Source organism: Danio aesculapii, chromosome 6 (assembly GCF_903798145.1).
Source record: "Danio aesculapii chromosome 6, fDanAes4.1, whole genome shotgun sequence".
Lineage (NCBI taxonomy): Eukaryota > Metazoa > Chordata > Actinopteri > Cypriniformes > Danionidae > Danio > Danio aesculapii.
In genome coordinates, this window is record NC_079440.1 from 43,567,055 (window position 1) to 43,590,265 (window position 23,211).

Below are 23,211 nucleotides of genomic sequence, written 5' to 3' on the forward strand. Positions count from 1 at the left end.
TGTCAGTGAGTGAGTGAGTGTATGTCAAGTTAAGGCGGAGCTTAACTCAGCAGATTGTAGAGCAATAAATGACAACATGTTTCTAAATACGTTCATCTATGTCGTTTTTATTGCCAAATTGCAACAACATATCTGTATCGATAAATCAAGGTCTTTATGAAGAGTAAACAAGCTCGAAATCGTGTTTTACAGTGAAGATGACTATAAAATATTCAGTCAGCAATTTATCATTAATCTATATCACATTAGCACGACTGTGATTCGCTTGTAAATATATTTGTGTATTATTTTCTACTATTGAAAAAAATTGACGAAGCAAAGCATCCAACTTCCTATCACCAGGCAACGCCGTCATCCACCTGGTCTGGAACAGGGTGTAAAAACGGAATGGACTGAAAAAAGTTTGAAGCGTTCTTATATTCTGTTTTAAATCCACTCCGGGTTTTCAGTTTACCTCCAGGCGCCCTAGGAGACTATGGAAAGCCATTTTAACATTCAATATGTCTAGTTTACTTTCAGGAACTGATGTTTATAAAGTGTTTAATCCTACAAAGTTTTTAATCCTCAAAATAAATCATTGAAAGAGCTAAATACAAGACAAAACAAACAATACAATACACATTACACATCTCTGAAATTCATCACAAGCAAATAAACTGACAGCCCATGCACTCCCATTCACACACACACACATACGCATGCACGCACACACACACAATTTAGCCTATCCAATTCATGCAGGACATCAGGAATACTCCCCTACTCTTTATCAGATATTTAATGACCACAGAGAGTCAGTTTAATGTTTCATTTGAAAGACTGTGCTCTCTGACAGTATGATGTCTCTTTCACTATACTGGGGCATTAGGACCCACACAGACCGCAGGTTGATCACCCCCTGCTGGACTTACTAACACCCTGTCCAACAGCATTTTCATATGTGGTTGGTTGTTGCTAGATCGGATATGGTTGCAGCCAGTAGTTAACGAGAATTTATTAAATTTCCCATTAATTGTATTTTATTAGCATCTACCCCCACCCCAACACTAAACCCAACCGTCACAGTAACATAAAAACAGTAGTTGTACTGAGAATTATTTATGCTATCTAATAAATTACCCTATAAATTGTGTTTTTAATGTCTACCCTCACCCTAAACCCAACCGTCACAGTACTGTAAAAATATTAATTATTGTTATACAGTGTCATAAAAAATGCTACTATAATTGTTGTACATATCACACTTCCGGCCGGCCGTGTATCTGATCTAGACTTTACCCATGTGGTCTCCCATCCAGGTACTGACCAGGCTCAGCCTTGAATGATATGGCTGTGGCTACTTGCACAATTAATTGTACACCTAAAGAATAAGAACGTGCTCTAGCAAAATAAACTCTTAAATATTCATTTAACACAGACTTTAAATAAATAAGAATTTAAATGTAACGAGTATTGTCTTTTAAGAGGTACAAAATAAATGCACGAGTATCCTTAACAAAAAAAGTAAGTAAAAGTACTTAAAGGTCCCGCAAAGTGCTTTGAAATGTGCAGTATTTATTTGATGTTTGACATGGGCCCAATCCCAATTCTACCCCTTAGCCCTTCCCTTTACCCCTACCCCCTCGTTTTGCGCGCTCCCGCCAATAAGGAGATTCACAAATTAGCATTTTTTTGTCATTATTACAATTTTTACAACAAACAAGCTTATGTTATAATAAATCCCATCTATCGGCACTTACACATCATGACCTCAGAATCACCCCCATCCACTGAATCCTCTCTGTAACTGCCTCTCCTTTCTGTCTGCATGCTGATGGTGTTAAGGAGAGACACACTCACACAATTGTAAAGTGCTTTGGGTATATGCAATATACAATATATTCACTGTATAAATGTGCATTACTTACAAGTTAATCCACTGAAAAAAAAAAAGATTTGGTAATTTTCAGTCATACTCTGACCATTTGCTTTCACATTTGGAGTGGTGGTCCTTTTCTGCTGAGGTGAGTTTGACAGCTTCAGCCACAATATTCTTAACCATGCCCCTCATACATGCCATTAAATTACTATCTAATATTATCTATTACGATGTATTAGATACCAGGGGTGTGACTAGGGGTGTGCCCCAGTAAAAATTGCCAGCGGCAGTGCCCTAGTAAATGCTTTGAGATATGATTTACTTTATATGCAAGTGCATTTATTAAGAGTGGTAATCCCAGAATAAACACGTTATTCTCTATGTGCAACCGAACCAATGCTGATGAAAGCAATGCAGTTTAATCCAAAAGCAAACTGAGCATCTGCGCAGAAAAAAAAAAAAACTCTTGCGCCTCATTTATGTCATTAATGCGCCCTTTTTTTTATTTTTTAAAGTTCCCAGGTTCTGCAGGTTGCAATGTCCCGAATTTTGCTTGCCAATCTTACACCAATTGCAATGAATTGTTTTGGTTCAATTTGGATTTTCCCCAACCAGTGCAGAGCCCGAGGGACCAGATCACCAGATTGAGTGCTCCGAATTGGCTCCCCCTGGTCCACCGCACGCCTCACGCACCGCTCCTGCTTGACGCTGACGCACTGCTTTGCTCCCGGTGTGAAGTCCCGGTTTCGAACATGCATGCCAAAAAAAAGTAAATAAGTAAAAAAATAGCCAGATCACTCATGCGTTGTGAAACCGCCGTCTTATGTGGAGGTGTCAGCACACAATGCGTTTTGTAAGTCGACAAAGTTTAAATAATATGATGGTGATCTTATTTAGACTAACTAAGCATGGCTCCTAATAGATTTTTTTTTGCATTAAGCAAAAAGGAGGGATGATGAGTCAGGGAGGTAAGATTTTAACCTAATTCTCGGCCATGAGTCGGGTCTAAGATAACACACAACAGATAATTCTATAAAACATCTTTTATTTTGTAATCGGTAGAACTGTCTAGAATTTCATTCTAATAAAATTAAAAGATTTCTTAGCATCACTCCAGTTGTGTCTTTAGATTGTGGTCCATTTAGGATTAATTTCTGTTATTTATTTTTAATAATAATTGTATAATAACAACAATACTGTTATTTATAAATGTAAAGAATTTTTGTTTATTTTTTATTTTTGGATGAGGAGCTGTGCCCCAGAGCTGTCTAGCAACGCCCCTGTCACATACTAATACTAGAGTATATACTATACTATTAGATACTAATTACAGTACTTTTCTAATTACTATTACTAATATTAATACTACAACCATTACTACCTAATCCAATGAATAAGTAGTAGTCTATTAGAAATAAAAACTTGTATGTAAAAAAGTGCCCATAACTTAAGATACTTATACTAAAAAATAAGCACTATAGCAAAACACAAATAAATAAATAAACAACTACAAAAATACATTAAATTAGCACTAGTACTAAAAGAAAAGATACTAGCATGCATCTAAATAAAATAAGTAAATTGGTAGTTAGCTTGGTTTTATAGATGTTAAATTGGCTTGCCATACAAAGGAACCGTATTGAGTGAATCTGTTTCTGTATTCACAATAGTAGAGAGGTCCCCAAGCCAACCCCCTCCCCTTACTTTTATGTCCTCTTCATTCCAGTCAAAGAGGTTCCCTATGAAACAGTTAGCGGCATAGTAACGTGACATCAGCATGATTTCTCAGTAAGGTCATCATCTTGAGAGTGGATTTCAATGGGGACCTCTGTAATTTTCGGCATTTGAATTTAGTATAAATAGGATATCTTTATTCAATCCTATTTCGTATTCAATTGTATTTATTTATTTTTATTTTAATAATTGGCTACTTGTACCCATTTGTTCTAAAATCAAAGGAACAAAAATCATTAATCGTTTAAGTGATAGGTGCGCCTTAAAAAGATGTCATAATTTTCTCACCCTTAACTTATTTCAAACTTTAGAGTTGATTTCTTCTGTTAAACATAAAAGGTATTTAGAAAAACCTTGACGACTAAAAAACTCAACAGTTACATGTTTTCAGCTTTCTTCAAAATATCTTCTTTTGTGTTCAACAGAAAAGGAAAACTCATAACGGCGAGTAAATAGTGAAAAAATAGTTTTAGGCGAACTGTCGCTTTAATGTCGATGGGAAAGCGCATTTCTCATACTCACCACAAGATGACACTGTTGACCTTTTTAACATGTAAAAAACCGGTAAAACTCTTAAACAGTTTAATTTGCTTTAAGCCACTCACTAGGGTGTTGTTCAATTTGTGCTGTCAGCTTTTCAGAAATATGATATGTGCTGTCAGCTTTGCAGAAACTTCTTTTTGCTTACTGATGCACAAAACAAAACACATTTTATTCAGGTATTTCGGCATTCTTTCATTTGTGAACATTGCAAACAGTGAGGTGTTCACCTTCGGTGAGTACTGTGCTGATTTCCCCACTCTCTTCTGTTTTGTTTGTGTAATGTTTGTACATTATTTTTCAGACTGGCTCAGTGATGGAGAAAGATCTAGAAAGTGCCAGAGAGCAGGGAGAGAGAAAGAAACCAATTGGTTGTCAGTTGCCCCACTGATAAGACACTTCTGTTTTTATCTCTTAAAAAACATGCCCTATAACAGGGGGTTACACAAAACCAAAACATGGTGTAGGCATGGTCTTGTTTACAACATAAGCCAAGAGTTGAAACCTGATTTCTGATCAACGGCTCGGGACCAACAGTCCTTATTCAGGAGCCCTTGAAGCCGGTTTGACCACTCCTCAGGCTTTCTCTTTGAGGAAGTATTTTTTTTAAACTACTAACCTACATACAGGCACTCCAATAAAAGACATTCAAGACGGCGTCTTCCCAAATCACAGGTATATTTTGATTACTTATTTGTTGCTTTTTTACATAATGTTTTCTAGCTGGGAAACAGCAGAAGTTCTGTAGTTTTAAAAAAAGAAAACAGGTATTGTATCAGCTGTGTGCTTGCGGTTTTTGCATTGCAGTTTGATTATTCATTTTCATCCTATGCGTTTTATTCAAATAAGCATTAACTGTCATGCAGCCTGGTTTGAGCTGAACTGCTTTATAAGCACATCCTAACCAAAAAAATGCTCTTTGTTTTCAAGTAAACACACAATTAAGAGTCTACGATTGATACTTTAATGCAGTTTATTATACATTTCTGTCATGTGATATGTTTGGCAGTACATTTAACCCTAACTTATCCAGTGTAGATTTTTATTTTTAAAACGACCATGACAGATATGGTGATATTCCAGGATGAATTGAACACGACATGACCTGATCCCCCTTCAAAGTCATTGGACTTGACTTAACAAAGTGTTTCTTCTCAGGGTCAGATAGCGAGCAATTTTAGGATCAATTTTAGCTTCGATAACGGTGTGCATTTGTCAAAGGACTGTTTAGATAACCTTATGCAATGTCACAGGTGATGCATTCTTTTTAGCTGAGATGTTGTATTGATAATATGAACACAGTCGGACTCTGTAGAAAACTGGTGTGTAAATTATCTCGCAACTCATCTTGTAGGCTTTCACCTGGGGTTGAGGTTAATTGCATGCCAATTCTTGAGTGAAAATAAATCTTCTTTCTATTTGAACTCAGTCAATCTTTGTGACAGTCATCCTGGACAATTATTTTGGGATATGTCTTCCAAAATGGTGTTTGAGAAATAAAGGAAAACAAAGACTTGGTGCTAAACATAGGCACATTTGGATTTAGAAAAAAGCTCTGTCCGCTTTCTAAGCCTTTTGCTTTTCCATGTAGCAAAAATTGCTCGGGAATCACATTTTCTAAATAGAAAAGTCCCAAAACAGGGGAATACAAAATAAAAACAGATTAATATAAATAAGTTGTTACATTTTTGTTGTTGACAAAACTGTTGATGGTGCTCATAGGCTATATTCTAGGATGCCTGTGGCAATGGCTGTAATTCTAAATTAATAATTAAGCAAGTCTTGCCTAATAACTGCCTAATATTTGACTTCTATTGACTGCAATGAAGTGTACTTGTTTTTTACTTTAGTACTGTGCAAGGTCAGCTGAGAGTACTAAAAAGGTAACATGTAAACAAAACATATTGCTTATAATTATTTTTTACAGGTATTTATGCATACTAAAATTATATATAAATATATGTGTATACACTGCTTGTGTGCAAAATTTTGGTACGAAATCTGTCGATTTATGTGCGGATTTACCTTTTTTACCTTTAATCTAATGTTTGCAATGCACCATAGTAAGTCTCTTATAAAACATATCTATTACAAGACAGAAACTATTACTTTACAAACTGTATTGTACATAAATCATATAAACATTAGCATATTATGCAGTAATATCGCTGAATGAATATAAAACTGAATAAATGCATATTTACACACATTTACATTATAAATAAATAGACACAATTATGGGCAATAATGTGGGCTTAATAATGCTGATGCATCATTGGTTTGTGTAAGAGGTAAAAGCACATGATAAAAACACGTGCAGTGCCAGTCATGTGCAGCTGTTTGCAGAACCCACTGATCATATCCTACAGACGAGCCCAAGGGGCCCACATCTACCCTCAAACATCACATGTCAGCTCAGTGTTTGCATAATAACTATATGGTAATAATGTAGTATTTACATTATGCATGTTATGAATATAACATATTCGGTGCGTAAAGTATGCAGTGTGTTTATTTAAATTCTGACACTGTCACCTAAATGCTGCAGAATTTAGACTTTTCAGACCAGACAACCCTTTTTTCAGTGTTTTGTTGAGAGATTTTGATAAGCTTTTGTGAATTGTAGCATCAGCCTCCAGTTCTTAGCTTCCACTGCTGTAGCTCATCTGCTTCAAGGTTCTATGTATTTTGCATTTACAGGTGCTGTTCTTCCTTGGTTGTAACAAGTGCCACATAACCAACTATTTTTTTTCACAGGCAATTCTCTGTAAATTCAAGTTGGTTGAGCATGAGATCCCAGCAGATTATGAAATACTCAGATTAGCCCGTCTGACACCAACAACAACATTAGGGCCGTATGATACTTGAAAAATATGCGATATGCATCATATTCTGCCACACCTTGATAGACCTGGGAATTATGCAAGGATGTTGTTTGTGGACTTCAGTTAAGCCCTTAATACCATCATGTCTGACCTCCTCTCTGACAAACTGATGGTAAAATATAATTTTTAGATCTAATTAATTCTAATTCAGACTAAAAAATCTGCATCAAAGTGCAGACATTTAGTCTTTAAAACATGAGTGAAAACCTCAGCAAAACCTTTGATTGGCTATTGTTCATTTTCCTTTACTCCAGCCTTTACTGACTGCTCCAACCAATAGTAGAACAACAACTACTGGGGAGGTGGGGATAAAGATAGTGAGGCCCTATCCAAATTTAGATGAACAACCAATGCATAAAAAATGTAATTCATTAAACACAATGCATATATTGAATATACTCTTATATTATATAATAAACTTCAATTAAATTAAATAATATAATATAATATAATATAATATAATATAATATAATATAATATAATATAATATAATATAATATAATATAATATAATATAATATAATATAGTGACATATTGTGCTAAGCAATACAATGTTCAAAGTCACTTAAATCATTTTTTGATGCTTAGTTTGAACTTCAGCTAATCGCCTTGACCACATCTATATGCTTAAGGTTAATTATTAGATGTAGGCAACATGCAGTGAAAATGGTTATTTAGTGGCTAAAATTGCAGATAATGCAAATATGCTTATTTGTTTTTTTTTTTTTCAATGCAACGTTAGCATCATGGAGCACAGCTCAAGGCCAGCGGTGAAGCTGAACCTCTTGAATGGAGCCCTGGTAAAGGCCAGACCAAAACCCCCAGCAAGAGAGCAGTGGGCCAATAAGCTTGAGTTTCTCCTGGCCGTGGCAGGGCACATTATTGGCTTGGGCAACGTGTGGAGGTTTCCTTACTTGTGCTACAAGAATGGAGGAGGTGAGTGCAAAATTGATTTTTACTCCTTTTTATGTTAGTTTTCAAGTTTTAATATAAAATTGGTTTTGAAAAGTTAACATTTGAGGTGGATCAAATCCGTTCTTCAAAGTCGCCCTAAAACTACTGAACAACACCCATTCTTGTTTTAGGACGATTAAAAAACAACTTTTTTGATCCACTTCAAATGTTGACTATATGCTGCTGTTTAGATTTTAGAAGAGAAACTTCTTCCAACATTTATATTTTGAGCCTAAGTGCAGTATACCAGACATTAGCCATTCCACTGCTTGGCCAGATTGTAGAACCATTTGGTGATGATACTACAAGTGGTATCATTTCCACGGTCACTTCTGGGGCTTAATTGGGCCTTATTTTGGCTTTCTTAAGGCCAGCAGCCAGGGGGTTTCATCCCTATCTAATACTTTGATTCAGGCTGTGCAAAGGCAGAGTTTACATGAGTCAGGAGATGGTCAACATCGCTGCTCATTTCTCATGCTTTAAACAGGTCACTAACATTTAAAACATATAAGACCTTTAAAATGTGTATTTTCTAAACAAGTAATCAAACTAATCTAATACTAATCTGGTGCTGTTTCTCTAGGGGAAAGGGTACAGTTGTAGATCACACTTGTGTGAAGATGTATGTGAAGCTCAGTGGTATGAGTACAAGTGTGTTCTGTTTTAAGAAAAATGAGTTGAAGGAATATTAAAGGTGCAATTGGTGATCTGCCAAAATGCTAATCGTTAGCATAGTAGCTTCGAAAACAAAAAGGCATTGTAAATATGACAATAAACAACCCACTAGATCATGTCATTTGCCAGTTAAAAAACTTTATAGTACTTTATAATACTACAATTCTTGAATGAAACACTAAATTGTATCTAGCACGTTTTCAGTTGTGTCATAATGTGCAATATTTCATGCATGTAGGATCGCTGGTCTCACTCTCTCACGCGCTTTGTCCTAAAGCGACTACTGTGTGCTTAGTGGTAGGCCGGCGAGGTGCAGGAATTACACTTATTACTATGCTATTTCAGTGTGAATATTCAGAGTAGCATAGTAAACAATATATGGAGCGCATCACATGTTGTCGTTGTTCAAAAATGAACCAATGTGAATATAAAAGCAACTTCACCTCAGTAAAGCAGGCTAGGCAGAATAGTGCTATTTACTTATGTTTAGCTGTTAAACTAAATAAAAATCTACATTATTGATGCTGTAAAAGGTCCCTTATGAAATTAAAAATGGTCATCAATCTTTCATCTTTAGATTTCAGTGGCTGAACAACACTTCTGTGCATATAACCCATTAGTAACACAACGAACTAAAAGACATACTTCAGCCATGGTGTCATCCTTACTCCAGCATGCAAAAGTAACTCCAGTATTGATTCAGGATTTAAAAAAGTTTTGATTCAGCATTTGCTTTTACTGCTGTCTCTATCTCTCTGCACGTGTACATGCAAACGGCTGATCTGTCTGCGTGAACGGGTGCGCAGATGTGCAAATCTACATTTGTTGACAGACAGTTTGGGGCTACTTATCAGAATTATGGGAATTATTGGCCTGACAATTTTTAATTGGACGTACATTTTTAGTCTTATGCCTCACCCAGAATATAAAAATACATATAAATACATTTAGAGCATTTACTTTAATCATTATTACTGGAATGTGAAGAGACCTTTATCCAGCACAACAACAAAATGTTTCGGAAGACAATCACCCACTGCACCTTTAACACAATATTTATTAAATTAATTTTAATTCTGTAAACTCCTGTACTCTTCTAAATTTTTTTTAAAAGAAGAAATTAGTATTTTTATTCTGCAAGGATTCATTAACTTGATTAAAAATGACAGTAAATGCTTTTACATGCCATTTTAGATTTTTGGTCTAAATATGCATCTTGGCTTCCAAAAAAAATCATGCGACAAAACTCTTTTCAACAATGCTGAAATGTAGCTTTGCTAAAACGGAAACAAATGATAGTTATAAATTTAAAACAATAGAAAACAGTGATTTGTGACTTTATTTTGTAACATTAATTTACTCTTACTGTTTTGATCAAATAAATGCAGTCTTGGGGATCACTCACATTGCAAAAAAAAAGACATTAAACGAGTTTCAATATACTTGTTTTAGCATTGTTTAAATATTGTGTGCATTGTATTTTTTGTTTAAAATGTTTATTTGTCATATAAAACAAATAATAATATTCAGATGCCCATTTTTGATCATTTCAGCATTTGATTTATACTTCTGGGCAGGTTAATACTGACTAATGTTAATTAGATTATATTGCAGGAATTAAATGTGTTTGTTATGCTGCTATTAAAACATAGTTATTCATTCTGCCCACAGGGGCATTTTTTGTGCCATATGTGCTGTTTCTCTTCACCTGTGGCATCCCACTTTTCTTTTTGGAGACTTCGCTGGGCCAGTTCACCAGTCAGGGTGGAATCACATGCTGGAGGAAAATATGTCCGCTCTTTGAAGGTGAGCAAAGATCTCATTTACTGTTCTCTGACTTCTCAATATGAACGCTACTTATGCTTTTTAAAAATTTGTCTCACAGGTCTTGGTTTTGGCAGTCAAGTAGTTGTCCTCTATACTGGAGTCTATTACATTATTATACTTGCTTGGGCTTTCCTTTACCTCTTCTCATCCTTCACTTCAGAACTGCCATGGGCAAGCTGTAACAACTACTGGAACACACGTATGCCTTTTCATATATCACAATGAAAATGATTGTAATATAGGGGTTATGTCATTTAAATACCCTTTGTGTTTCTTAATTTAGCAAGCTGCATGGAGTTCAGCGAGAGCAACACTACTGAATATTCTCCAAATAAAACCACATCTCCTGTTATAGAGTTTTGGGAGTAAGTCATTAGAAATTGCATGCATATTCATTAGGATTGAGGCAATAAAAGCCAACTTAACATATCAAGCTAATCATAATGATTCACAGTAAAGAAACAGAATGTGATGCCGTGGTTTCTGCCTACAGGAGAAGGATTTTGGGTTTGTCTGGGGGAATTGAACAGATTGGTAATGTGAGATGGGACTTGGCTCTTTGCCTCCTGCTGGCCTGGATCATCTGTTATTTCTGTGTGTGGAAGGGAGTGAAGTCCACAGGCAAGGTGAGAACTTTAATGAAGTGTTTTAACAACTATAATACACAAACAATTTGTGTTCTCATGCACTGGAAGTGCAATATGCAATCTTCAGTATGTTAAACTCACTGTGCTTAGAGCAATTCTATACATTTTTTGAAATTTTACAGATAAAATTCAACACTTTAAAAAAAAATCTGTATCTACAATATGACTTATAATGCAATAATAATAATTCAAATTTAAACTGTATATTATAAAACTATATTGCATATCGTAGAGGACATTTTTAGTTAGAACGTCTTAGATATAAGTCATAAATAATCATGTTCTATTCAATATATTTACCATTAATAAAATTCTTCAATCACTGAGTCTATGTTTTTTTCTCATGGAAACTCTCCAAACTTTGGGCTAATAATTACATCTTTGTGTTTCATGCATTCAACTCAAAAACGTTCTGACATGACATGACATGACATGAATGCAACAAAACATAGGGCATGAAATACAAATGCTAAGGCACAGGTGTGGAACACAATTCTTACAAAAATAACTGGGGTAAACTGAAGTAAAACAAAGCAGTATAGAAGTATAACTGCAGTAAATTTGAAGTAACTGCAGTAAAAATGAAGTATAAACAGTTCAAATACAGTACAATAAAGTTCAACAGCAGTATAAGTTGCAGTAAACTGTAGTAAAAACTGTGTTTTACTGCACTTGTGCTGCTGTAGTCTAATATGGCAATGGTGTGGTAAGAACTGTACTGCACTTGTGTTCCAAGGGGTTTGTTCTTCAACATCTTCCAAGAATATTTCATACTTTTTTCAGGGATGTTTTTTGGATTCAAGTAATTTTCTAATTAGTAATGAGAGAAGCATATACACAAGGGTAACTTACTAGTGGCAAAATTCAATACAACTGCAAAATTGCAGTATAATGATGTATAAACACAGCTGAACTACAATGCAATAAAGTTCAACAGCAGTAAAATCTTCAGTTCAACTGAAGTAACATTAAATTAACTGAGAGGGGCAATATAGTGATATGTTATATCATTTATTGCACTTAGGAACATAAGTATTAAAAGTGCACTTTAGTTTTATTATGTATTGTAGATGTATTTCTGTAATTACTTATACTTCTGAAAAGTGCAAAACAAGCATAAGCAATACAACTGAAGTATTGAAACCTCATTTGGAAACCATATTGACCACAGAGCAGGAGAAGTAGTAGCTGTACTGCAGTTGTATTGTAGAAGTACTTCAGTTGAGCACATACTTGGAAACCTTTAGGCTGTGTATGACTATGTCCCATTTGGCATTTTAGATTCAAAAAGAGTGCCTTTGAGTGAAGGTGTGAAGCTGTTACTTCACAAAATGATCGAGAAACGAGGGTGTAGTGTGCGATTTAGGACAGGGTTTATGAAATAGCCTCAATATACTCATTCACCGTTTCCATTAGGGAACAGTAATAGAGTACACTAATATAGTCCACTTAATATAGTAGAACTAGAAAGCAAATTCAGACACTAAGTGGGGTGGAAGAACAAAAACACTGACTGTTACCGTCATTTACTGTGTACCAAATATTGAGATTATATTTCCGCTTGGGTACATCATTGCTTCTGTTGTGTAAGTATATTATTGTATAAATCCAGGTTCTATTCTGTGTAAAATGTACTTGAAACAGCACTGCAAAGTAAACTTTACTCAACAATGTCACATTTGCATTTGAAGCAAATTTAATGTAATTCATTTAAAAAACAGAAAAATAAATAAAAATGAAAATTTCCAAAGGTAAAAATTACTTCTAAGATTTTCAGCGCAAAGTAAATGTGACAAACTCTCTCTCTCCGTCTCTTTTTTCAGGTGGTGTACTTTACGGCTACCTTCCCTTATTTAATGTTGATAGTATTGCTGGTTCGAGGACTTACTCTGCCTGGAGCAATAAATGGCATCGCCTTCTACCTCTACCCTGATCCATCACGTCTCAAAGACCCACAGGCACTGAGCTGCTCTCCTTTGTTCAGTGAACACATTACATGTGTAATATTAAAAGCCAATGGTGATTTTTAAAATATTAACGTTTCAGGTGTGGATGGATGCAGGAAGCCAGATATTTTACTCCTATGGAGTTTGTACAGGAGTACTGACTGCACTGGGAAGCTACAACAAATATGACAACAACTGCTACAGGTACTTTAGATCAGTGGTTCCCAACCTTTTTTTTTGCCTGAGACCCCTTCTCCTCTGGAAAATATTGTAAGGCCCCCATCCACATCTAATGATATTATCGCTCATATAAGTTTGCAGTAATGATGAAAAAAAAATTGTTTTCAAACAAACATAATATTTATTACTATATCTACATATCTTTATGCACAAATAACAGCTTAATGTACAATATAAAAGCAAAACATCAGCAGGCCATTTGTAACTAATAAACGTAAGCCTTTAAATTGGTCCTATTTGACATTCAATAACAAAAATATCAGAATTCACACTGGTGTATAAGGGGAAAAAATAACATAGGATATTACAATTTAATACTTACACGTTATTTGTTATGCTATACCAATTAGTGTAAGGATTGCTGCGGGTCAGTGCGACTCTGTCTTTTTTGTGGAGAACGAATTACAGAAATGCAAACAGCAAACTTGTGCAAACTCTAGAAATACGCGATTTGCGAACGGCCCCATTTGCGATATCCATCTATTGATCTTCTTGCAGAGCCATACTGGATTCACCTGATTTGTTTACAACTGTGTTGCGAATCCATACCTTGGCAGTTCGTGGGTCGTTCTCTTGGTTTTTTCCCCTTAGCAAAGACACATTCCAAAGACGTCTGTTTCTTACTCATTGTGCTACTTGAGGGTCAAATCTGGGCGCTTCAGTGACAGAGATATAAGCGAGAGTACGGTTATTTTTCAAAATAAAAGACTTTTCAAAATAAAAGATCGTTCAGACTCAGATAATAAAATGGAAATAATTAATGATTTCTTGTGCGGCCAGGTACCAATTGATCCACGGACCGGTGGTTGAGGACCACTGAGCTGGGGGATAAAATGAACTAAGGCAACATAATCATTCTCCTAATTGTCCACTGCTAAGAAATGTTTAAAATATGATATAAATATGCCCCCTTGTGGGCCGCGACCCCTTGTTGGGAACCACTGCTTTAGATGATCTAATATCACACTCTTTACAGCAATTGTAGTGACATGACTCTATTTTTAAGGCAAATTACAGTAATATAAATAATGCATCTTCTTAAACGTGTCTTTCAGGGACTGTGTATACCTGTGTCTGCTCAACAGCTTAACTAGCTTTGTGGCTGGTTTTGCTATATTTTCAGTCCTTGGCTTTATGGCAGATGAACAGGGGGTGGATATTTCATTGGTGGCTGAGTCAGGTAAAAGGCTAATTTATGGCTTGTTGTCTTGTAAATCTTTCCACGCCACAATTTATATCAAAGTTGCAGTCTCTGTTTTTTTGTTGTTAATGATTTTCACCTAAATTTGAGTTCCACAAAATATGTTCTGCTATGAATAGTCTATGACCATATTCATTCATTTTCCTTCGGCTTAGTCCCTTATTTATCAGGGGTCACCATGGCGAATGAACCACCAACTATTCCAGCATATGTTTTATGTAGCGGATGTCCTTCCAGCTGCAACCCAGTACTGGGCAACACCCATACACACTCATTCACACCCATATCCCCATATCCTACAGACAATTTACCTTACCCAATTCACCTATAGCGCATGCCTTTGGACTGGAGCACCCGGAGGAAACCCCCGCTAACATTTTGAGAACATGCAAACTCCACACAGAAATGCCAACAGGCCAAGCCGGGACTCAAACCAGCGACCTACTTGCTGTGAGACAACAGTGCTAACCACTGAGCCACTGTGTCACCCTCCAATGACCATATTATATATCAAATTAAAAAAATTAACCTCTGCTTTGAAAAAAACAACAAAAAAAGATTTTATTCTGTCTGTTTTTATGTGTTTATGTTCACCACTTGAATGCAGATGGGTTTAATGAAATATATATAACACTTTTAACAAAACACACATGTCCTGACTGATAAAGGTGGATCATTTTGCTGTGGCGAGCCCTGATAAAGAAGGGAGTAAGGCAAAGCAAAGTTGTATCGCATTTTGTAACTCTACAATTTTACATGTGATGTGATCTATACTTTCGCTGATTGTCTTTGTATTTTGTGCCTAGAAGTCCCGCAACTCATTCGAGACATGCGTTAGGGCTTCTCTTATATTAATACACCTAAAACATGGATTGCCGTAAAAACTAATATTTTAATTGACAAGATATTTAATCAATGGTAGGGAAAGAGTTAAAATAGGTGAAAGTTATTATAGCATAAAGAAGCAGAATTGCTGAAATGTGCTAAAAATGTATAAATACAGCTGAAGTCAGAATTATTACCCCCCCTTTGAATTTTATAATTTTTTGTATTTCCCAAATGATGTATAACAGAGCAAGGACATTTTCACAGTATGTCTGATAATATATTTTTTTTTTTCTGGAGAAAGTCTTATTTGTTTTATTTCGGCTAGAATAAAAGCAGTTGTTGATTTTTTAAGAGCCATTTTAAAGTCAAAATTATTAGCCCTTTAAGCTATGTTTTTTTTGGATAGTCTAAAGAACAAACCATTATTATACAATAACTTGCCTAATTACACTAACCTGCCTAGTTAACCTATTTAACCTAGTTAAACCTTTAAATGTCACTTTAAGCTGTATAGAAGTGTCTTGAAAAATATCTAGTAAAATATTGTTTACTGTCATCATGGCAAAGATAAAATAAATGAGTTATTAAAACTAGTATGTTTAGAAATGTGTTGAAAAAAATCTCTTCGTTAAACAGAAATTGGGGAAAAAATAAACAGGGGGGCTAATAATTCAGGGTGGCTAATAATTCTGACTTCAACTGGACCTCACTTAAATAACCCCATAATTAAACGAGTTACACAGTTATTACTCATAGCATTTACTTTTACTTGTATTCTTTTTGAAAGTCCTGCATTGAACTGTGCCTTGTTTCTTAACAAATATGCATAAAAAGTGGGCGTTGATTTTCTTCTGTGGAGGCGGAGTTTGGCCTCACTATGACATATTAAAGTGGCCCATTCCCTAGCTTGTAATTTTTGGCAGATTCGCTTCAACATACACTGTTTTTAGACTAACTAGAAAGCTTTGAGTTCTGAAATTCACAGGGTGTTTTTTTTACAACACAATGACCCTTTTTTAAGAACCTGACCTTTTTAAAATTACATAATAAGGCTCTTTGAAATCACAGAAATAAGCAATGCAATGATCATGTTGTGTTAGAAGTCATGAAAGCTTGAAAATAATTTGTTTGGTGACTTTTTTGTGGCAGGTCCTGGTTTGGCATTTATCGCTTACCCCCGTGCTGTAGCTCTAATGCCCTTGCCTCAATTATGGGCGATTTTCTTCTTTATCATGATCATATTTCTGGGACTGGATAGTGAGGTGAAAACTAAAAGAAATATTTATATCTATTATATCTGGTACATCATAATACGAATCCTTTAAAGCATTTTTTTGTTTCAGTTTGTGTATCACGAAGCCCTGGTTACATCCATCTCAGATATGTATCCCTCATTCTTCCAAGTTGGACATCGGCGTAAATTTCTTCTCCTCTTCATTTGTTCTGTCAGCTTTTTTGTTGGTCTGCTGATGGTAACAGAGGTGAGAATAGCAAATAAAAGCTAAATGTACATACAGTACCTGTAATTTTTTCGTACCTCTCATCGTTTCTCTTTCTTTCTCAGGGTGGTCTGTATGTCTTCCAGCTTTTCGACTATTATGCCTGTAGTGGAATGACTCTTCTCACTTTCGCCATCCTTCAGTCCATCTGTGTTGGATGGGTTTATGGTAAATCATTTAGTTAATTTTGCATCGACAAAACACTAAGTGTACATGAAGCGACACAGTGGCTCAGTGGTTAGCACTGTCGCCTCATAGCAAGGAGGTCGTTAGTTCAAGCCCCGGCTGGGCCAGTTGGCATTTCTGTGTGGAGTTTGCATGTTTTCCCTGTGTTTTACCCACAGTCCCAAGACATGCGCTATAGGTAAATTGAATAAACTAAATAGGCTGTAGTGTATGAGTGTGGATGAGTGTGTATGGATGTTTCCCAGTACTGGATTGCAGCTGGAAGGTCATCCACTGTGTAAAACATATGCTGGATAAGTTGGCGGTTCATTCGCTGTGGCTAGCTCAGATGAAAGGGACTAAGTTGAAGGAAAATGAGTGAATAAAAGTGTGCATGAAGAAGGAAAGCATGGTAAATGTTTGCATTTAAATCTCTGGCGACCTCTGGTGAAATATTTTGAGAACTTCAGCTTAAATGTAATTGATCCAAGATTCACACGCAGTACAGGCCTGATTCTTTATAGTTTTTAAATATTAAATAGTTAATTTATGACATTTAGTACAATTTTAATGAAAATGAGCACTGTTTCCAGGGCAATTAGGTAAAATAATACAAATATATATTTTATTCCAGTGAAAGTTTATTTTTTTTAAATAATAAAGTTGATTTGGGGCATTTAGTTAAAGTACCAGGGTCATTAAAAGTTATTATAGTAAAGGTTCCAGGGTTTGTATTTTATGAAAAAAAAGTGTTGTTTTAGTTTCAGATAACTTTCTTTGTCAGTAGTTTCAATTTTATTTATATTATTTAATTATATTTATAAAAATTTTAAAAAGTATTATAGTAAATGTATTTTTAATTAAATTTTAATTAGTTTAATTTTGAATTAAAGTAAATGAATTAATTCCTTTGCAATATATATATATATATATATATATATATATATATATATATATATATATATATATATATATATATATATATATATATATATATATATATACATAAATAAATTATACTGCTCTTTTCAAGTTTTACAATTTTTTTTTGTCTTATTTGACCAGGAGCGGACCGTCACTATGATTGCATTGAGGATATGATTGGATATCGGCCATGGCCCTTTATGAAGTGCTGCTGGAAATATCTAACACCAGCTATATGTACAGTGAGTAGAATTAAAAAAGATTTTTAAAGCAAGAGGCTACAAGCAAAAATATAAGAGTTTCTGTCTTTTCATGGTGTTTTTATTCAGTCTGATTTAAAGAAAACACCCCAAATCCACATTTATCTATTTTGTCTGTAGTTTTCAATTACATATCATAATTAAAAAATACATACTATTTAAAAAATATTTATAATTTGTTTTATCCATATCCATATTCATACTGTTCATTTAAGACTTGATTATTTACAACATTTTATTTTATAAAAAAATCTGAAAATGTATTTATTTTTCTGGTTGTTTGCAGTATTCTCTTAATTATTTAAAAGATCCCCAAATCGCCTATTTTAAAACCTTTGACTCTAATATGTACATCCAATGTTTAGATTTTTTTGCTAGAAATGTATGCAAATAAATGACACCTCATTTGCATATCTAAAGCAACATTTCAGAAATAATTGTAACACACAAGGAAAATGTTAAAGGGATTGTTCACACAATTTTTTTTTTTTTTTAGATTTTGCTCATTATTTACTCACTCTCCAGTGGTTCCAAACCTATTTTAATTTCTTTCTTAAATCAAAAACAAAAGAAGATATTCAGAAAAATGCTGAACACCAGTAGCCGGTGACATCCATAGTAGGGAAAAAATACTCTGGAAGTCAATGGATAGCGGTTTACAATATTATATTGATCAAAATATTTTCTTCTTGTATGATGCAGGAAACTTAAGCAGGTTGGAAACAAGTGGAGGATGAGTAAAATATGACAATTTTCATTTTGAGTGAACTTTCCCTCTAAAGAACTTCTGGGGGATTTTAAAACCAGAATCCACATTTCACTCTTTATTATCACACTGTAGCCACAACTTGTCATAAGAGCAGTATGTAGAGGTAGGAAGAGATGTGTGCCACCTGTGAGTCTGTGTCTGACACCTGTCATTTGTGTCTGTCTCCACACTGACAACTCTTCAAACACAAGAAAGATCTCCTATTCTGAGACTCAAAATGTGACACAGTGCATACCAGACTAACTGACGGCTCCCATTGCTCAACATTCACTTTCTTTCCTATTTAGGGAACTTTTATCTTCTCCTTGGTTAAATACACCCCTCTGAAGTTCAACAATGAGTATGAGTACCCCTGGTGGGGTTACGCCATCGGTGGCTTCTTCACCCTTTCCTCCACCCTGTTAGTTCCACTGTGGATGATTTATTTGGTCGGCACCACTCCAGGGTCTATGAGACAGGTAAAGATTTATAAAATGCTTATAAAATATAATTTCTGACAGTACTAGCATAAATTTTATGTTGTCAACATATAGTTATTAGTATTCTTTACTATTTTTAAGGGGTCCTATTATGCTTTTTTAACAACATTCGACTTCAGTGTGTAATGTTGCTATTTGAGCATTAAAAATATCTGCAAAGTCTACTTCTAATTCTTTATATTGGTAAACAATGCCCTCAAACCTCTTGATTTAGTCCTGAAATTTATTCCACAAACATACAAATCATGATGTTTTGAATGCTGGTTGAGTTTTGTAATTAGTAGTGTGTTTTAATAATTTCACAGATCTAATATACTGATACACATGCGTTTTCCTCCCAAATGTTTACACTTAAATACATATCCAAGGTTATGAAATTTAGTTTGTACTTAGCCTTGTGTGTATTTGACAGCGAAGAGCCTGGTTTCTATGTGCACACTTCATGTCCATCAGGAGTTTAAAGAAGGCTTTGAAACGCATGCATGTTTTGTTGGCAAAGAAGTCAAGGCATGAGCTGTAAAGGCCATACCTGTCATCATTGGGATGTGAAAATAAGGAATAAGAAAGGAAAATGGAAAAAAAATTAGTGTGAGACCGATAACCGCAGACAGAGGAGAGAATAACCTCAAATTTACTTTCAGACCCATAGACGCTGCATTAGAAACACCTCGCATAAGCGCTAATTCGTTTTTTGTAATTTGACGCAAAGATGATATAATACATACATAAATGCAAATAAATGTTCATACATTTAAAAAAAATCTAAATATTAAAATCGTTCAAGCATTTAAGATTATGATGACCGCTAAACGTGTCATAACAGGCTTGTGAAAAGGGTCCATTGCTATTTGTATTTTGAGCTCTTCAGACAAATTCTGGGAACACCTGATATGGCATCACTTTATTCTATGTCCAGTCATCTGTGTGCATACTTATAATAATAGTACTTATAATAGTACTAAATTTACACTGTTTACAATTTCCTGTAGACCAGTGTTTCTCAACCACATTCATAGAGGCCCACCAACATTGCATGTTTTGGATATTTCCTTTGTCACACCCATTACAGCTCTTTCAGTCTCTGCTAATGAGCTGATGATCTGAATCAGGTGGGTTTGGTTAAGGAGACATGGAAAATGTTGAGCTGGTGGTCCTCCAGGAACGTGGTTGAAAAACACTGTTGTAGACTCTACACACTATAAGTCCACTAAAGTTATGTTAAAACAGCTTGCGTAACTTGCTTAGCTTGCTTAAATCAGCATGCATAACTTATAAAATTAAGTTATAACATGATTAACTTAGTTTAACAAGTTACAGTAAACTAAAAACATATGTTGTCATGACTAATTGATCATATATTTTTTTACATTGCAGTACTGACAGCAGTTTGCTCAATCAATTACAGCAAAAAATACTTTATTTACATTTACAGCACAATTTATCTTGCCATTTATGTATTTACAGTATTGCAAATCTTTCCTGTGAAATATACAGTAGTTTTTACAATGCAACTTTAAAATACATTAACATACTGCACAACTTCCCTACAGTAAAATACAGCTCATTTTACAGTTAAATACTGTGTAATTTACAAAAATTGTTAATAGTGTAAGTTTTGCTAATGTAGCCTAATTTGACCAGCACATTCATAGGTTTCAATACTTTAAGAATGCTTTAAGTTTCTAACTGCATGTGCCATAATATAAAGTGCAACTCATTTTACATCTTGTTACAAATATGCATAATAAGACCCCATTCATTCATTCATTGTTCATTTAATTCCTGATTTCTCTAATATCATCGATTTAAATAAAATGTATGTTTTTCTTGATCACTTTTCCTATTTTAGAGAGTGAGAGCATTGTGCACCCCAGCTGAAGATCTTCCAGATCCAAAACGTCCAAAACAGAAGCTAAACGCCGCTACTTTTGAGACATTCACAGACCTGTTGACTTTACGAACTGTACACATACAGAACTCTTTACCTCACAGAGACGATGTCTGACTGCCCACCGCTTAAGTTTTCTTGTTTTTGACCTCATGTTCTGTGACAAACATTTTTTTTTTTGACATATTGTCATGTAATTTTCATCATAACGTATCATATGATGGTTAAGGTACAGTAATGTTTATCCAAAGAACAGTTTATCGTACAGTTAGCTAAGAAAGTAATTATGTGTGAGCTGACAAGAAAAGGCTTTTTTAAAATGTATAATTGTAATAAATGTACTGAAGCTTTACTTACAAAAATCTCTTTAAGGAGTGGAGTGTGTTTGTCTAATGTTTAAATATGTATAAAATATGAAGTTTACAATGAGGTTGGGATTAAATATATGTATTATATATCTATTGTTGTTTGTTTTGCCGTATTTGCCAAGGTGAAATGTAATAAGTGTTGTGTAGTACTTTTATTCAGTTATTTTCCTATGGTTGGTTAAGTATTCAAAGTAAAGAAAAAAAAAAACTGATACGCTTTTTGCAGGATCGCCATCTGCTGGGTATATAATGACATTTCAGCAATAACACTGACTCTTCCAGAAACTAATAATGTAGGGGAAATTATTATAGATTACATATAAAAAATCTAAATAACTGACTGGACAGCTAGGAACCTTTACATACCCGAGCATAGACTCCATAGAATGCAAAAAAAGTATTTGTTTGTTGATGGATTGGAATTTTTCTTCTCCCTAAAATAAGCAGTTAACAGCACTTAAACAATATTTTGCTATATTAATAAAGAAACTAAAAAGTAAAGGAAAAACGTCTGGAGGTAAATAAATGCACCGTCTGCTGGATGTTTAATATTTTTTTCTGCGCTCATGCCAGTGTATTTCTGTTCTTTCACCATGCAGGGTTTTGTTTAATAGCTCCATCTACTGGACAAGTTTAGATCCACCTTATGCACCAGTCTGGTTAATGGATGATACGGTCACTCAATCCAAAGCACATTTAAAAAAGCAAAATATGCATCATATTTATTGAAAGTGGCACTACTGATTTTTATGATCATTTTATCATTTTCTTTATTTGATTTCATTTTAGTTTTCATAATTGTGTTATGTTGTGTTTTAGAAACTGAAAAAAATTCATACACACTTGTATACACATACATTTTATGTAATACATACACATTCTTTATAGTTACAGTTACAATTTTATTGTAAGTTAAACTATATAAAGATTATCAATATTTGAAATAAATTAAATGAAACAATGAAATAAAGGAAGTTGCTAAATAACCTTTGTACTGAATTGACATTGGGACTGTAGTGTCATAGTAAAGTATATCTAATGTTTTTATTCTACTGCTACTATAACAGTGGTTTTGAGTGTCCTTTAGATGTGACTTGCAGTAGGTAAATGTGACCACAGACCCATACTGAGATCAGCGGAGAGCTTGTCCAGCTTCTAAGTGAAGGTGACTAAACAAATCAAGCTTTTAACAAACTAAAAGATTTTCCTGAAGCTCAACAAATTACTTTCAGCAACCAAACTAAACTTAAAAATTTGCAAGTGCTATGACAAATCCCACACTCTCAGAAAAAAGGGTACAATATTGTACCAAAGAGGGTACAAACCCTTGTCACTGGGGCAGTCCCTTTTTATGGAACAGAATTGTACCTTAAGACAAAGAAACAAATTGCAGTTTGCACCTTTAAGGACATGATTTGTACCATGGGAAACAAACATGTAACTTGGTTTTTAAAACCTGCAGATACAGTATTGTACCTTCATCAACGGTTCAAATCTGATCCATGAAGTTACCACTACTGACAA

General features: G+C 34.6%; 1 protein-coding gene across 1 annotated transcript; it reads left to right on the plus strand.

Moving 5' to 3' along the window:
- The first annotated feature begins 4,270 nt into the window (after positions 1–4,270).
- slc6a22.2 (solute carrier family 6 member 22, tandem duplicate 2) lies at positions 4,271–22,446 on the plus strand. Its single transcript, XM_056460315.1, has 16 exons — positions 4,271–4,311; positions 4,437–4,807; positions 7,760–7,953; positions 10,318–10,452; positions 10,532–10,672; positions 10,757–10,838; positions 10,967–11,099; positions 12,944–13,078; positions 13,167–13,270; positions 14,362–14,486; positions 16,485–16,597; positions 16,679–16,816; positions 16,900–17,002; positions 18,065–18,165; positions 19,240–19,410; positions 21,281–22,446. The coding sequence occupies exons 3-16, from the start codon at positions 7,764–7,766 to the stop codon at positions 21,434–21,436; spliced, it is 1,827 nt and encodes a 608-aa protein (XP_056316290.1). The 5' UTR covers positions 4,271–4,311; positions 4,437–4,807; positions 7,760–7,763; the 3' UTR covers positions 21,437–22,446.
- The last annotated feature ends 765 nt before the right edge of the window (positions 22,447–23,211 follow it).